This window comes from Canis lupus, chromosome 11 (genome assembly GCF_048164855.1).
Source record: "Canis lupus baileyi chromosome 11, mCanLup2.hap1, whole genome shotgun sequence".
Classification (NCBI taxonomy): domain Eukaryota; kingdom Metazoa; phylum Chordata; class Mammalia; order Carnivora; family Canidae; genus Canis; species Canis lupus.
Window position 1 is genome coordinate 72005169 of NC_132848.1, and position 17931 is coordinate 72023099.

At 51.5% G+C, this 17931-nt stretch overlaps 1 protein-coding gene across 1 annotated transcript; it reads right to left on the bottom strand.

Moving 5' to 3' along the window:
- Positions 1 to 1629: 1629 nt before the first annotated feature.
- On the bottom strand, positions 1630 to 15397 carry FIGLA (folliculogenesis specific bHLH transcription factor). The gene is made up of 5 exons (XM_072842713.1): positions 15200 to 15397; positions 12551 to 12703; positions 10688 to 10841; positions 1945 to 1979; positions 1630 to 1696 (listed from the first exon to the last, which is right to left on the bottom strand). Exons 1-4 carry the CDS (start codon positions 15395 to 15397, stop codon positions 1975 to 1977), a joined length of 510 nt encoding a protein of 169 aa, XP_072698814.1. The 3' UTR covers positions 1630 to 1696; positions 1945 to 1974.
- Positions 15398 to 17931: the final 2534 nt, after the last annotated feature.

Genomic DNA, 17931 nt, shown 5'->3' on the forward strand with positions numbered 1-17931 from the left:
CCTGGGAGGTAGGGTACTGAGCCAAAGAGGATTACTACAAAGGCTGACCATATAACGGAATTGGCCTTGCTGGGTCCGGGGCTTGCTTGGAACCCACCGCCCCTTTCTTCTGATTTCCTCCTGTGGAACGGGAAGGTCTGTCCTACACCTGCTTGCCCTTGTATTTTGGAAGCACCTAACTTGTCCGGTCTCACAGGCTCATGGCTGGAAGAGCATTTCACCTCCAGATGAATCATACTCAGGTCTCCTCCGTATGTGATTTAGAGGATATTAGAGGAGACCTTGAACTTCAGACTTTAGAACTCACGCTAGAACAAGTTAAGACTTTGGGGGCTGTTGAGATGAAGCATATTTTGCATGTGTTAAGGTCATGAACTTTTGGAGTTGGGGGCCAAAGGCCAGGGATTGTGCCCTGCCCCCGAAATTCGTAGGTTGAAGCCCTAACCCCCAACCGCAACGTGACCGTACTTGGAGATAGGGCTTTTAGGTGGTTGTTAGGGTTAAATGAGGTCATAAGGTTGGGGCCCTTAATCTTTTTTGTTTTTTTTTGTTTGTTTGTTTGTTTTTTGGGGGCCCTTAATCTGACAGGATGGGTGTCCTTCTAAGAAGAAGGGGGATAAGGGTTTGCTCACTCACGCACACACTGCCTGTTCTCTCCTTATGCCCACAGCCCCCTGCCATGCGAGGCCGTGGAAAGAAGCCTGCAAGCCGGAAGAGCAACCTCGCCAGAAACCAAAACCCTTCTGGCCTTGACCTTGGACTTCTCCAGAACTTCGAGAAATAAATTTCTGTTGTGTAAGGCACCCAGTACAGGATTTAGATTGTGGCTGCCCACGCAGATACGCAACCTCTGCACCTTGGTTTCTCCACCTGTACAGCAGGGAGGGACCCTGATGCCTATTTCACAGGATTGTTGTGAGAACAAGGTAACCTGTGAAGCGTAGGAGCAGATACAGCATATAGAAGTGCTGCGTCTTTGTGAGCAGTTGTTATAAAGATGAAGACTGTCCCCATGCTGAAGGTGCCTTTGGCCTGAGCTGGGTACCTAGACAGCCTTGAAAATTGTCACCACCAGTGGCCGATGATTACCACTCCTTACTCTTCTAGTTTAAGTTTATATTCCAGGCAGCCCCAGTGGTGCGGGGGTTTGGTGTCTGCCTTTGGCCCAGGGTGTGATCCTGGAGTCCCGGGATCGAGTCCCATGTCAGGCTCCCTGCATGGAGACTGCTGCTTCTCCCTTTGCCTGTGTCTCTGCCTCTCTCTCTCTCTCTCTCTCTCTCTCTCTCTCTCTCTCCTCTGTCTCTCATGAATAAATAAAAAAAATCATTTAAAAAAGTTTATATTCCTATTAAAGGTTAATTTCCCCCAGGAAGGGGAATAGGCACTTATTCGTCAAGTGATGGAAACAGAGTGAAGGATATTATACAGAAGTCCTGAAAGGATGAGGATGGGAGCTGCATAGGGGTTGAGGGGTAAGCAAAAAGGCTGAAGACCCTGAAGCCTACTTCTTCAAAGCATGAGTTTAAGGAAAAGGAGTTGAGTAGATGTGTGACAAGTAAGGCCATTTAAAGAGTAATTGTTAAACTTTGAAATATCACAATTTTTAACGAGACTCCAAAACTTTCAAGAGTGCATTTATTTGTCTCTAGAAGATCGCCCTGGGTGGGGCCTGTTCATTTTTCATACTTGGGGGAGCCTGTAACAGAGAAGAAAGTCCCTTATAAATGGCTAAATGCCAAGAACAGACCGTTCCCAAAACAACTATATAAAAAATGTTTCATTAGTCATCAAAGCTTTATAAGTTGAAAGATAGCATTTTTTTAACCTTTTGAAATTTCATTATTTTAATACATCCCACTGTTAGCAAGGATATGGTGAAATCGGCACCCAGAGCTGGACGGGTTATAAAGTGACCCCATGCGTCAAGCCATAGATTGTACCTACCTGTGACTCAGGACTTCCACTTCTAGGAACCTACCCTAAAAGACAGAAAGACATAAACACATCAGGCTGTTTGCCATATTTATGACAACGAAAGCCTGAAAACAACTTAAATGTCCAAAATTAGAAAACCATTCCATTTAATGGACCATTAAAACTTGTAGTAGCCTCTAAATGTGTCAGTGATAGAATAAGAAGAAACAGAAACACGGTGTTGTATACGCTGTGATAGTTTCTTAATTCTGTTGTATAAGAAAAATTTCGGAAGCACTTTAGTATATTTTCATCAGTAATTTCACTAAGATGGTAAGATCATTTTGGGTCTTAATATTCTGAAATCTCAACTTGAAGAAAAAAAACTCATGATGAAAAATAAAGTCACTGCAGTCAATCACTGTGGATAATGAGGTATTATAGTCACATGCCCTGATTCCATCCTTCACTGACCCATCTGGATATTGGGCAAGTTCCTTAACTTCTGTTTTCTAGTTTCCTGATACGTAAAGTGGATATAATTATACAGCACAGGGTGGTCATGAAAATTAAATAATACATATACACCACCAGGAATGGCGCCCAGCACAAAGTAAGTATCAATAACTTCTGATCTTGATCAAGTCTTTCCACTACACATGTGATTAAGTGAACATTAATAGTTCAAATTTAGGTTTAAAAGTCTCATTTAGATTTTTAAAAAAATTGTCACATATCCAGAGTGTGCTAAAACCTAAAAGGCAAACTCCAGTATAACTGGGTTTACCCAAAGAGTTAAAGGATAATTTAACCCTGTAGCCTAGAGTTGTACCATCACCCAACTAAGATCATCACCTTAGTTTGGTTTTAAGCATTAGCTACAAAATTCCAGAAATGTAAGTATTTAAGTATCAGAATATGGAAACTTGCTGAAGATTATTGATGTTGCTATAGTTCATTTTTTTTTTGAAATGCGTGTTGGCCTCATTTGAATAGTTGAGGGTCTAGGAAGAGGGTGGTCTCAGAAACAGACTAGCTTGCTGCTCAGTCCCCCTAATTAGGTGGGTATGTGACTGTTGTTGGCTGTATAACCGTATGGTTTGACATATCGTTCAATGTGCCTTTCCCTCCCCCGCTGAGCCAAGGCTTGGGGTGGGGGCAAGGAAAGACGTAGCTAGATACCACCCAGAAGCCCTCGCTCAGCTTCAGATTTCAGTTCTCGGCAACAATAGTCTGAAAAAACAAGGCTCTCATTTGAAAGAGGCTGACTTTGTTGGAAGGGAGAATAAGCGTGTGCGTTCTGGTGGGCCGGCGCTCACCTGGCAGCTCAGGTGGTCACCAAGCGGGGAGGAGGCAAGCATGTGATGGGGAAGACTTCCTACATCCAAAATGGTTGAAACAGCAGGAAGTAGTTATTCAGAGGGGACAGAGCTAGTTTGTAGAAGGTGCCGCATCCCTGGGAGGAGCCCTGTACCACGTCATCCTGGGCCTCGACCCGAGGATGGGGAGGAGTTACATGAGGGAACAGAACCCAAGAAAGGTAAAGAAGGATCTAAGGAAAGCAAGGATTTGTACCCACTTCTTGGGAATTTATGACCGCGTGGCTGAGGGACATCATCAAGTAGGTGCCTGAGGGCAGCGGCATGGCCTGTCTGGAAGCGGGAAAGTCAAGGGGACCAGAAGATGCCTGCGTTCTGCAGGGAGAAGGCCCAGAAAGCCTGGCCTGGAGAAGAGAAGCCACAGTGGGGCCATGGACATCCAAGCAGATGTCAGCTCAACAGGATGGGGCCCAGGAATAGCTGGGGAAGCGCACATGAGCAATCCCGCTCCAGCCCCGTAGTACGGACAACCCTGGCTGCACCTAGAGGAGGACAAGAGATCTCCTAGGGGAGATGGCGTACGAGGCAAAGAGCCCCATAGGGAATCTGAGTATTGAACAGAGATACAGTATTTACCCTTAATGGGGTAAGCCAGTCTTCCCACCACCTGAGCCATGGGTCTTACTGGGTTCTTGAAAACAAGTAGAAGCCAGTGTAGAAAGTTACATTCCTTTCCCTCTAAACTGTGCTCATTATTCGTCAATCCTGCTTTGGTGTGTGAAAGCCCAGAGATCAGAACCCAGCACTGCGACCTTAGCCTCGTCATCGCACATCTCCGGGCGGGGGAGGGGGGGGCGGAGGCTGCACGGATGGTCTTCCAGCAAATGAGCTCCTTTATAACGAGCAGGGCTTTGGCCACCAAGTCCCATACGGCCTGTCTTTTCCCTTGGGGACCTGTTCCAAATTGTATGATGCAGGAAAACCCTATTCCTATGTTCTCCTCACCTCAGAGCACCCCAACGAGGCAGGTGCCCCAGGCCCATCTTCCTTACTGGTGTTGCAGAAGGATACATTCTTGGGGACAAACGTCTTCCAAAAAGGGAGTGACCCAAAGAGGACCGGAAGAATTCCCCAAAATAATCAAGTCGTACTTATAGCCCCTACCCTCCCACCAGAAGATCTACCGTTAACACTACGTCGCTAGAGTCCATCTTATTGCTAATCCATTCCGGATAACCCAGAGATTAGAACAGGCCGAGAAGGTAGAGGGTGGGAGGACACACTGACCCCCCTCAGGGGCTAGCTTCTGTGGTTCTAGTACTCGATGGCTTTCTGCGAACCCAATGAGACATCTATAAGGGACGTCGGTAGCACGTCAGAGAAGTCCTGCCTCGACCTTTGAGGGGGGATTTTCCTCTGTATCCATGTGGAACCAACAAGATAGGCCTTCTATAAAACTCCTATAAATATTCCCTCCAGAAGTCCACTAGAATAGATTAGGGCTTACTTCATTAACTTAACCACCCGGCCCATCATATGTCAGGGAAAGAGAGATTATTGGCTTTGTCCAGTTGTGCTCGGCTCACAGACAGAGTTAGGAGCACATGGTAGGTAGAGATCTTATTAAACGCACCCAACTTCACACACGTTCACCAAACCCACTTTTGTGATTAGTTTTTCTGTGGGGACAGAAGACCGAGAGTCACAACAAAGGAAATCTCCCTCTCTTATTTTCATGAAGAAATTCATCTCTCCTCTAACATTTTCTCCTCATCCCGCTCAGACTGAGCCTCAAGAGTCTTCCTTGAATGCCGCTCGCATCTCTTCCTGAGCAGCTGCAGCCCGAGGCACCCTCCGATAGAGGTGCTGTCACTCCCAGGTTGGATGGATCCTGTCCCGTCTGCTCTAGATCTCACCTTTCCGAAGTTCCAGGGAGAACAGCCGACATCCGTATCATCGCAGCACCAATCCCTGAACCCCCAGACTTTAGAAGACACAGCAACACCCTGAGCCAATGCAACCGTTAGAGTGGCCTGCACCGGGTCCTGGCTTGGAGAGTTTAATGCCAAAACCAGTACTGCAGCGCGGGGGGGGGGGGGGGGGGGGGGGGGGGGGGGGGGGGCTGATGAACCACACAGCACCCACTCCATCGAAAGAAAGTTCAAGTTTTGAAAATACTCTGCTGGGTGAACTCATCAGAACACGCCCGGTAGGGTACCAGCGACCTATGGTTCCCAGGGAGAAGCCTGAACCACCCCGCTCACAAGGAGGTTTCCTACCACACACCAGCGCCCGGGGGAAATGGGAGATGGGAGGCAGGGCACAGGTGCTCAGCACCTTCCCAGGGGGCTGATGAACATCCCAGCTGGCTAGACCACCGCGTTTCAGAGCTTAAAGTGCTAGTAGAGGCAATGCCCCCGGGGAGTAGCATCACACACAGATAACCGCAACCTGGTAGTGGAAATCACCTTCAGCAGAGGCTTCCATCCCGCACCAGCCCTTCCAAGGTGCGCGCCCATGACAGGCCAGCACATCTGGGCCCTAACAGGTGCTCACATTCATCCACATACTCCCTTCCAGAGCCCTCTGACCCCAGCAGAGTTGGCGTCTCACCCCAACATGAGGACGGGCTTTGTCCAGGGAAACGGCCTCTGTAGGAACTCAAGCGACTCTGAATGTAAGTCAGAGCCTCGCAGGATATGAAATGCCCAAGCCACCAACACAGGTGTCAAAATAAGCAATGGCGGGTCAGTGAACGTCCTGTCACCCCAATCGATTCCAAGACAGCAAAATCCTATACCTTGAAAGCCCAAATCTTTTTTTTTAATTTATTCATGAGAGACACACAGAGAGAGGCAGAGACACAGGCAGAGGGAGAAGCAGGCTCCATGCAGGGAGCCCGATGCGGGACTCGATCCCAGGACCCCGGGGTCACGGCCTGAGCTGAAGGCAGATGCTCAACCGCTGAGCCTCCCAGGTGTCCCGAAAGTCCAATTCTTAACGAGCCTCACCAGGACCTTGACACTGACCCCTATTCCTGCCATGGCAGGTGCAGCGGCTTCACGCAGCTTGTGGCCCTCTCCATTTGCAGACACGCCTGCTGATTCAGTCCCCAAGTGAAGCTGCTCTGGCCCAAGAAGTTAATCTCCATGCCTGCCATCAGCAGATTCTTATGTACTTCATTTGGGATTTTTGCCTCTCAGGAATGTTGTTGATCTTGCACAGCCTGCTCTGACCCCATCCTCAAATCCCCAAAAATGCCCGTCTCTGCCAGCACCAGGATTCCACTCCTCAGGATCCTCTCCAAGGGCAGGAGGAAGGTTGCCGTGCCTGCAAACGGAAGCTGGAGGTGGCCTGCCTCCCAGACTCTAAGCCCCTCTGTACCTAAGCATTTCAGTCCGATGAGTCCCATCAGCTATCTCCAGGTTCCCAGTTAGGGTGTGTGGCCAGGACCCCGAAGCCCTGTAGAGTCGCCTCTTCAGGTAAGCTGCATACCCTTATGAATTGTTTGGCAAACAAAGGCCAGGCTGAGCTTTGTTTCTCTGGACCCCCTTACTCCATCCTGGTTCTTGATAGTAAAATGCAGGCCTTTTAAAATTCTTAACTATGATTTTGGATACCTGCTCAAGCCACCTGCTTAGCTCACAGTGAGGCAGGGGGACCCATGGTGGCCCTAAGTGCTGGAGGCTAAGCAGAGTGAGGATGGCCTCCACACACGGAGATGGCCGAGTCCAGGGTGTCAGAGACCAAGCAGGTACGGGACGTGCCCGCATGGGGGGCGGCCCAGTGCAAAGAGGTGAAGTCCAATCAGCAGGAGAGGGGCCTTGAAGGGCAGCTGGCATGGAGGGTCAGACCCAAGCCGGGTAAGAAGGGTAAGGGGCACGGGGAGAAGACACCCATGCCAAAGCCAGCAGGCCTGCGTGCGTTAGGTGACCTCACGTGGTGAGCCAGAGTCCAAGCAGGTGAGGAGGCGTCCCTGTGTGGGGGAGGGGTGGCCTGAGTTGAACGTCAGCACCAGGGAGAGGGTCCTTACGGAGGGGCAGCTTGTCACGGGTGCTGTCATGGGCTGAATTATGTCCCCTCACAATTCACATGCTGAAGCCCGACCCCCCACACCTCAGAATGCAACTGTATTTGGAGACAGAGCCTTAAAAGGGGTGACTGAGTTAAAATGAAGGGTGAGGGAGGTGGGGCGGGTGGGTGGGATGGGTGATGGTCACTAACGAGGCCACTTGTGATGAGCACGGGGTGTTGAACATAAATGATGAATCACTGAATCTACCCCTAAGACCAACATCGCACTGAATGTTAACTAAAATTTAAATTAAAAAAATAAAATGGGGCAGCCCAGGTGGCTCAGTGGTTTAGTGCCATCTTCAGCCCAGGGCGTGATCCTAGAGACCTGGGATCGAGTCCCACATCGGTCTCCCTGCATGGGGCCTGCTTCTCTCTCTCCATCTCCTCTCTGTGTATTCTCATGAATAAATAAAATCTTAAATAAAATAAAATAAAATGTAACGAAGGGTGGGCACCAATCCATGATGATTAGTGTCCTTATAAGAGAAAATTGAGGCACACATATGCAGAGGAGAGACTATTTGCAAGCCAAGGAGAGAAGCCTCCGAAGAAACCAAATTTACCACCATCTTGATCTTGGACCTCCAACCCCTAGAACTGTGAGAAATAAATTTCTGTTGCTTAAACCAAAATCCGTGTATTTTGTTATGGGAGCCCTCACAAACTCATCGGGGTGCTAAAACCCAAAAGGGGTGAAGAGACGAGCCACCGCGCGGGAGACAGCAGAGAGAGGAGAGGTGAGTCACACGTGGGGTGTCCCTGATGAAAGAGCCGTTTCAGGGCTGGGGATGGGAAAGTGCATGACGCTCAAGCTCAGAGCATCTTCTGCCCGAAAGGAAGTGGTCGAAGAAGGAGAGTGACAGGTCAAGCAGAAAGGTGGCCCATCTGAGGGGCTTTCACTGGCCACAATGAGGACAACTTGAGTAACAAAATAAGTCATGAAACGCTGTGATATCATGATGATAAAAACTGTGACACATCCGTCCCATGGACTAACACTCAGCAGAGAGAAGGGGGCCTGGACTTTCAATACAACCCCTGGGATGATTTAAGGGCACTGCCCTACGTAAAAGTCCAGACCCTAAAGGGTACACGGGACTTCTCTGGATTACCTTTGTAACTTCCTGTGAATCTATAATTATTTCAAAATCGAAAGTTTCACAAATACAGAATGTTGGATGCAGAACGGGACGTAGAGATAGCTTCACCACGGGAAGCCAACGACTAAAGCGAATGTCCTTAGTAATAGAACAAATCAGAATGCACCCCACCCAGTAGGGGGTGATCTTCCCCCCCACCAAAGACTCATGTCTGAATCTAATCAGGAGGAAATGAACCCAAATCAAACACCTGACAAAACTGGGCTATGATCCTCCAACACGTCAAGGTCATAAAAGCCATGGAAGGACCAGCGGAGTGTTCCGGACGGATGGAGGCTAGAGGTGTGACAGCTAAATGAACTCATGCTTCCAGCTGGACCTTCTGCTAGAAAGGACAAAAAATTTAAGTGTGTTTCTCCCCTTTTCAAAGAAAGTTCCAGTTAGGACTTTTCTGCATCTTACTAGAAAGTGTTAGTCTCCACTTTCAATCTACTTACTAGCAATGGCCTATTTCCAGGATCAATAACCCTTGGAAGACGAGGCCGCCCTATAGATCTTTGCTGCTGGCGTCGCCAAACCTACGCCGGCTCCACTTCCATCAGTTCACGCCCAGCCCAGTTCACGCCCGTGCAGCCAGGCGGCTCGGCACAAGGATGACGTGCGGAGATCTCCCCGCCGAGGATCGGTGAGGACTACCCGCAAGGAGGGGTCTTGCCGTAACACCTGGAACCCATGAAGATGTCACTAACAGAGAGCCAGGTTCGAGGTTGAGCTTAGGTCATAGCTTCACCCTGGCTTTTGCTCTCGGCCATTCTCTGTGAGCTCCTGTGGTAGCAATAGGAATTCTGCTCCCCAAGCGTTGACTGGAAGGGAAGGCTTGGTTGTAGGGAGGTCAGGTGGCCGGAGCATGAACACCTGAAACAGCGCGTGTGCAAAAGTACAATCCTCAGGACACAGTAATCAAGTCAGAAGTGGCAGCCAAGGCCAGCCGGTCCGCAGGGAGCCTGCAGGACCCCACACCCGAGGAGAGCGCTATGGGGCCAAGGGAACAAACCAGAGCACTTGCTACAGGCAGAGCTAGGATGTTGATTGCGCAGGTGTACGTGCACGTGAGCACCGACGGGCCAGCCACTGCCCCAGACACCTCTGTGACACGATGCCACTGAGTCGCGCAACGGCCTGATGTACAAGGTAGGTATGATCACCGTTCCCATTCCACAGACAGGAAAACTGGGGACTAGAGAGCTTCGGTAGCTCACTGGCTGTCACATAGCTAGCAAGGGGGGACGCCGGCATTTGAACCCCACGCTCAGCTGCTATCTGAACGGCCCCCACCGGCGGGCATCACGCATGAGTCCCCGACTCACGCGGCCCCTCACGTCGCACCAGGCGCCTTCCTTGCTACGGCGGGCCTGGCTCCGGTTCCACGCGGTCGTGCTGCGGGGTGACGGGGGGCTCGTCAGAGTAGCACAGAACCTCACGGGGCGAGGAGTCCCCTCGAGGACTCGGGGAAGCAGCTGCTCCCCTGTCTCGCAGCTTCACCGGTTTGGCAAAGTAATAAGAGCTACTCTGATAAATTCTTGTTTTTACCTAGAAAATGCTGCCTTCCTATAGGAAACAAACTGAGGGGCGCTGAAGGGGAGGCGAGGGGCGATGCGGTGCCTGGGGGATGGGCATGAAGGAGGGCACGTGACGTCGTGGGCACCGGGTATCACCTGCAACTGGGGAATCACGGACCTGTGTCTCCGAAACTAATAATACACTATATGTTAATCAACTGAATTTAAATGAAATAAAATTTTAAAAAGAGAAAATGCTACTTTCCAACAAAGCCGACTCAAAAAAAAAACAAAAAACAAAAGAAACCGTGCGTGCACGCGTATTTGGTATCTGCAGGCGCCTGCACGTACGGCTAGCTGCTTCTTTTCCTGGAGACCTCAGAGTCAAACTTTTGAGAAATAATTAGGGTCATAAGAAAGCAAACTCAGGTCTGTCCTGAGTCATTCCGGGGGGCGGGGGGGTGCCTTCTCCTTGAGTTGCTGAGACTTAACAGATTTTTTCCAAACGACCAGCCTTTACTTTCCCACCGAGGCACTTCCACAAAACAGTCTTATTTCCGGCCCTTTTTAGCACGGGAAATTGCACACACCTCAGGGAAAGTACTTTGAGGTCTTGACACCTATGCGGCTACTTAGGAAGAAACACTTCACCGGACTCCCTGTTGGGGAGAGAACTGCGGTCGCAGACGCCAGGCTCGGGGACAAGTGCGCGACTCACCGCTGCCGCCGTCCGCCCAGGGCCTCTCCTCCTCGCTCTTCAAGCCCACAGGGCGGCCGGCGTGCTGCCCGGGGTTCCTCGGCACATCTCCAGCCAGCGCTACGGGTGGTTCAGGAGGGCGGTTGCTATAGTTCTGGTGACCTGGACCCTGTCTCTAGAAACCATATTTAGCGGTCAAACAGTGCAATACGACAATCAGACTTCGAAGACTTAATATATTCCCCAAATTTTAATCAATGTGGCTTAAGCGACAAAGGCAATCTTAATTGTGGAGAGAAAATCATTGCTCAATGGGCTGTATCCATTCGTCTATGACCTTAACGTGTTGTGCACTTGGCAGCTGCATTAAAACTATTATCCCCTGGAGCATATCCCGTGTCTTATAATGAATGTAGCACAAACAGAGCACGTCTGCTATGCGTGCAAGGAAAGGCCAAGGCAGCCGCCTGTGTGTGTGCAAACCCCGTGGTCGCGCCACGAGCCAAGCATCCAATTAGCTAACAGGACAATCCGTTCCTGACTGCAGAATGCTTCCCCTCAGCAGTCACCCAAGTAGGACGAGGGCACAAGGGGAAAAAAATTAAGTACCATCAGATGCCTGGCGATTCCTGCCCTAAGTCTCTAAAACGATTGGGTTCCTCTACTCTCCAGGGCCTGTCCTCTTCTGTTCCTAAACACAGTCACTCTGCTACTTAGGAAAGACTTTCACTGATCTAACCACTTTTCTTCTTTCATCCTTTTGCTCCTTCCTTCCGACCTCAGATTTCCAAGTTTGATGGACTTTGCCATCATGCTCTGCCTGGACTTCAGACACTCACACACACGCAACCCCCTGTAAGTGGCTTCTAGCCCACATCTCACATGTTGGGCCTTTCTATAGCTTCCTGCACTGCTTCCCACCCTCAGATTCCCAAAAGTCTCCCCCACCCGCCCTTAGGTCCCATCTTGCTTCTCTACCTTTCCTTCTCTCGTGGTTCTTTCTCCCCTCAGGCCAATGGTGCCACTTAGGGCGTATTTCTAAGGCCTTTCTCTCTTCCTATCTTACCTCCTCTGGTGACCAACCCACTTGCAAGTCTTCACGGCCTGCCTGACCATGCAGCAAGCCCATATAACCAGCCCACAGCTTCTACTGCCCAAGGGACACTTCTCAGCTGTGCACCCAGATAACGGTGGTGACAACTATGTGCTCACAGTTTGCCAATTCATTTGGAAACAATATATTTTCTATTAAGTTCAGTGATTTCATCCAATGGTTTGCATCGAATCATTGCAAACCCCATGAGACGGGCATCACAACCATTGCTGAGCATTCCAGCGTGGTCTATCCGGGGCAGGGGGTGCTCTCCAAGGAAAATGCCTCTTCCTTCCTGAGTCCTGTCCAGTGGAAAACCACACTGCAGGGTGGGCTTGCAGAAGCCTCCTCTCACTCCCTAGCTATCAAGAAGCTAGGTGCCCTGGACGGTGACAAGAAGTAGAGAGATGAGCAGCCCGGGTGGCTCAGTGGTTTAGCGCCTGCCTTCGGCCCGGGGCATGATCCTGGAGACCCGGGATCGAGTCCCGCATTGGGCTCCCTGTGTGGAGCCTGCTTCTCCCTCTGCCTGTGTCTCTGCCTCTCTCTCTTTCTCTGTGTCTCTCATGAATAAATAAATAAAATCTTAAAAAAGAAAAAAGAAGTAGAGAGATAGATAATCAGGAACTCTGTGCCAAAGCTCACACAGATCTGGGTTCAAAGCCCAGTCCTGAAATTTCTTAGCTGTGTGGCCTTTACCTGTATCTTGGTTTCCTCTTCCCTAAGACACGGATCATAAACAACCCACAGGATTGTAAGAAACAGCTAGAACACAGAAATTGCCTGGCGGTTACCTCAGAGACTTTGGCTCCTTCCAAGACATCACTGAGAACTTGTATGTATTCGGTTGCACCTTTAAGGATGTCAACTTTGCTAGGCTTCCTGCTTTGGGGGAGAAAGGGCACAAGTGCCTTCAGTTTGGCAAAACCACGGTTGAGATTTTTTATCTGGAAAACAAAAAAGCACAGTGACAGGCAGCGAAGCTAACTGATACAATATCTCCCCCCAAACCCCAGAAGAGGGTTGTGAGGGCTTGTCTGGGGGGTGAACCTAAGCCGGCCTGGGCCGGGGCCACTGCTGCACCAGCAGCACAGTTCCTGGTGACCGGGAAGGGGTGGCATGAGCTCAGCTGTGTGGGTGCATGGGCTGGAAGCGGGGAGGGGGGGTCTGTGTGCTTGCTGAACCCCCTCCTCTTCCTTTCACCATAAGCCAATATATTCCATTGAGTGAGAGCCCCCTTCCACTCCAGATCAAAGTGAACAATGGACACAGTTCTCCCATTACAGCAGGACAAAAGACCAATAAATATATGAAAATTTGGAACTTGGACAAAAGAACTACAAAATAGAAATTAGATATCAGTTTTCATGCGCCAAGCTGGTAATATTGCTTAATTATACCTAGCACTGGAGCCGGACAAAGGAAAGAGTTCTATTTGCAGTAAGAAGGGATGAAAATTAGTAAACTTCTCTAGAAAGCAGTTGGGCAACTGGTATCGAACGTTGTGAGGTTGCGCACATCCTCTGTCCCCGTAATTCCATCTCTAGCGTTCTATTTGAGATCAATTATCAGACATGCACATAAAGACCAGTAAAAAGCTGCAAAAAGCACAAAGACTGGATATTTTTGGTCCATTTATACAACAAGACTATGCAGTAAAAAGCCGTTCTTAGAAAGAATGAGGAAATCCCAAATCAAAACCACAATGAGATCCCACCTCACAGCAGTGAGAACGGTGAAAATGAACAAGTCAGGAAACGACAGATGTTGGGGAGGATGTGGAGAAAGGGGAACCTCTTACCCTGTGGGCGGGAACGCGAGCTGGTGCAGCCACTCTGGACAACAGTGTGGAGGGGCCTCGAAGAGTTGAAAATAGAGCTGCCCTACGACCCAGCAATGGTACTGCTGGGGATTTGCCCAAAAGATACAGATGCAGTGACCCAAAGGGGCACCTGCACCCCAATGTTCATGGCAGCAACGTCCACAAGAGCCAGACTATGGAAAGGGCCCACATGGCCATCAACAGACCAATGGATAAAGAAGAGGTGACATACATGTAATGGAACATTACTCGGTCATCAAAAAGAATGAAATCTTGCCATTTGCAACGGCACAGATGGAACTAGAGGGGATCATGTTAACTTAAACAGGTCAGGGAAAGGCAATTATCATATGATGTTGCTAATATGTGGAATTTAAGAAACAAAACAGAGGAGGGAGGAATAAAATGACAGCATCAGAGAAGGAGATGAACCATAAGAGACTCTTAATCACAGGAAACAAACTGAGGGTCGCTGGGGGTGGGGGGCAGGGGGATGGGGTCACCGGGGGACGGGCATTAAGGAGGGCAGGTGGTGTGACGAGCCCTGTAATGAGCGATTATGTAAGACTGATGAATCGCTCATCTCTACCTCTGAAACTAATGGTATACTATATGTCCACCTTTTAAAAAATGAGAAAATGCTTTCGATACTGTTAAGTAAAAAACCTAGAAGACTATGTACCCCCTCACAATTTCATTATATAAATATAACACGCACACACAGAACTAGGAAAAGAGGCTGCGAGGTTCTACGCAGGACTTCAGGGTCGTTAGGTCTGTGCTCTGTTCCCTCTGTTCCCTGTCGCTTCTCCGTTTTTCAGGTGTTTTAATTCTATCCTTGTCAAGAAGAATGAAGGTCATTAGCTCGGCCCCTCCCGCCTCCCACCCAGGGACCCTGCGCCCAGGCCGGTGGGGGTGGACCTGGGGGCCCGGCTGCCCTGGGAAGCACTGAAACCCCCAGTACATGCCCCGGGGGCTCCGGCCTCAGGACCTTGGGGCCTTGTCGCCGCCCCTGGGACGCGGGACACGGGCCGGAGCGGGAGCCGCGCGCAGGGGCGCTGTGTTTCCTTCCTCCAGACAAGAGAAAAGAGCTTCGTCTAGGCCGCCTCGCCCCACCCCTGCGTCCAGGCACAGGTGCCGAGGGGAGGGAAGGCACCAGAGCCCCGTGCGCCCCAGCGCTTCAGCCTGCGGAGCGGCCGGGAGGGAGGTCGAGGCACAACTTGGAGGGGAGACGTCGTGGGCGTGGTCGCAGGTGGCGCGGGGGGGGGGCAGGTGGCGCGGGGGGGGGCAGGTGGCGCGAGAGGCACAGGTGGCGCGGGTGGGGCAGGTGGCGCGGGGGTCGCAGGTGGCTCAGGTGGCGCAGGTGGCGCGGGGGGTGCAGGGGATGCGGGGGGCGCAGGTGGCGCGGGGGGCGCAGGTGGCGCGGGTGGCATAGGTGGGGTGGGTGGCGCGGGGGGCGCAGGTGGCTCAGGTGGCACAGGTGGCGCGGGTGGCCGCCGCGGAGCCCGTCCCAGGGCCCGGGCGCGAGGCAGGGGGGCGGGCGCTGCGTGTCCCCGCGGGCCTCCGAGGTCGCGGCCGGGGGCGGGGGCGGGGGCGGGGGCGGCGGGGGCAGGACGCTCACCCGCTCGCGCTCCTTGGCGTTGGCCACGCGCCGCCGCTCGAGCACCAGCTGCAGGTCCTCGGTGGACGAGTAGCCGCCCGACGGCAGCCGCTTGAGCCGGCAGATGGCAGCCAGCTGGGGCAGCGGCCCGAACTGCTCCCGCAGCACGTCCTCCAGCACCTCGGCCGGCGCGACGCCCAGGACGGGCTCCGGCTCCATGGCGGGGGCGGGGGGGGCGGGGCCTGGCGGCGGCACCTGCTCCACGTGGGGAGGGAGGGGCCTGGAGGCACCTGCGCCACGTGAGGTGGGGGAGGGGCGGGTGTGGGGCCTGACGAGGGCACCTGCTCCGCACAGGGCGGGGCAGGGGGGAGGGGCCTGGCGTGGGCACCTGGGCCACGTGGGGCGGGGCCTGGCGTGGGCACCTGGGCACGCGGGGGGCGGGGCCTGGACCACCTGCGCCTCCCCTTGCCCCCCCAGGGCGGGAGGCTGGGCCGCCCTCCAGAAGCCAGGCCCTGGGGGCCGTGGGGGGGGCAGCAGCCCCGCAGGTGACGTTGGTGAAGGGGCTTGCGGACGTCACCTGCTCTCACATTGGGCCGCACCCTGGATTCACCCGCCCACCTGGTAGAACCAATCCCCCCAATTCCGTCAGTCAATGCAGGTTGCGGGCTGCGCCCCTGGCTACAGGGAGACACCTGTAGGCAAATACAGCACGTGCGCATGTACACGGACCAGATTCGATGGCTACACAGAGAACTTTTAAAGTTCATTTTGAAACAAAGTTGCAAGAACAGTAGCAAAGAGGTCCCGTAGCCCCTTCACCTACACCCCCTGCCTGTTAACTTCCCCTTTACCCCGTTGACCTTTTTCTCTATGAATATTCACATTTTCATGATTCTTTCTCTAAAAGAAAGAATGTCCTAAGTCCTGTCCTGTCTTCATGGCCTTGACGGTTTCAAGGCCTTGACGTGTTTCATTCTAAGGCCACCCTGCCCCTGGGGGCTGCCCACTGTTCCCTCCTGCCCCCCTGGGCAATCCCTTGGGGCCGGGCCTGTCTCAGCGCCTCCTCGCAGGACCTGTGTGAGGCTGCCCATCCCCGTCCCTGTCCTCGTCCCACCACTGAGGAGTTAACCTTGACCCCATCGAGGTGGTGGCTGCCCGGTTCCTTCACCATAAATGGACTCATTTTCCCTTTGATCGATGAATATCTTGTGAGGAAACCAGTATCTTTAGCATCTTTGCCGACTCCTGCCTCGACTGGCACTTTGTGGCCAAATGGTCACATCCTGTCATGGGGAAGAGCTTTTCCTTCTCCCTGATTAATTTATTCATTTTGTGTTTATGTCACTATGAGCTCGTGACTTTCTATTTTATTTAATAAGATGTAATTTATTCATATCACTATTCAATGATCAAATGTTCCCAGATTTGGCCCATAGGAGTCCTTTCACGCTGGCTTCTCCGTTCTTGACGTGACCCCGTCGCTCTTGGTGCGCTTTCTCAGTTGTGCCAAAAAGGAACAACATGTTCCAGGCTCATCTTGAATTTTCCCAGCCCAGCCGTGGAATCAGTCAATTCCTTTAGTAGAAGATGGAATTTAGAAACAAAGATTTGGATGCTTGACGGTTCATCCCTTTTGGGATATGATCCTTCTAAGCCCTTTTAGCAGGTAGGAAACATACGTATGGACACACACGAGCACGCACACACACCACCATATATATATATATTTCTGCATAAATGGAGACTTAAAAAGCATGAGTTCACACTAAAACCTCCAACTCCAATCCAATAGCTCAAATTTCTCTCTTGTCTCTTGTTGCTCCTTAATTTCCAACTCCCGTCTCCAACAGCGAGAAACCTGACTTCTGTTTTCCTCAATGTATTTACTTAGTTATTCACTTAACTCCCAGGGAGAGCCAGTTTCCTAGCCTCACCGGCCACCTCCTCGGCCTCGCCTGTGCTCTGCTCCGCTCCGCAGTGGCACTGCCTGCAAGGGAGGGGCAAGGGAAGGGGAGAGGGCGCACCAAATGCGTTACTGGGGTTGCTTGGGCAGGGGGCCTGGGGATGAGGTAAGATCTGCGCCTCTTACCTTCTCTGTGTCTTACGTTTTTCACAATAAGCAGGGGTCACATATGTATACATGTATTTAAGAAGGAAAATAATTTTGCTTGCTCTAAGTTTATTTGGTGTTGTCTGCTGGCAAACAGAAGGCAAAAGAGCCAAATGTGTGGAAATAGAGCTTAAAATGGGGCTCACTTACCCATTTATTTAAATTTCCCTGAGCATCAGAAAGGACACTATTGACATTTTCTATTTTATTCTAAACCCTTGAGTGGACAAGCTGGTGTGTAGCAGGAACCCAGTGTGAGGCCCCAGAAGTTACTCCTTCCTACTTGCTCCTGTCAGTCAGCTCCAACCATAGCTTTCTAGCATCTTCTCCGTTAGACTCCTACCTTGAGCCAGGTGTTCTGAAGGAGAGCAATCACGTGGACTCACCTGAGCTAAGATGTTACACCCGACAGTGACTTGGTGCCGCTGCCTCGCCATTACCCGGAGGTGCAATGGCCTCGTGAGCAGAAACAGTGAGTGTTTCTCTCCTCCCACGGTGAGAGGGGTAGCTCAGCGAGGCACCTCTGCTCTCGTGGTCACCCGGGGACTTGAGCTCCTTCCAGATCATTGCCCCCCCACCCCATCGTCGCTCCTGAGTATCATTTTCAAAAATGCAGCTGTGCTGTCAGAGGCCTGTGTCATCA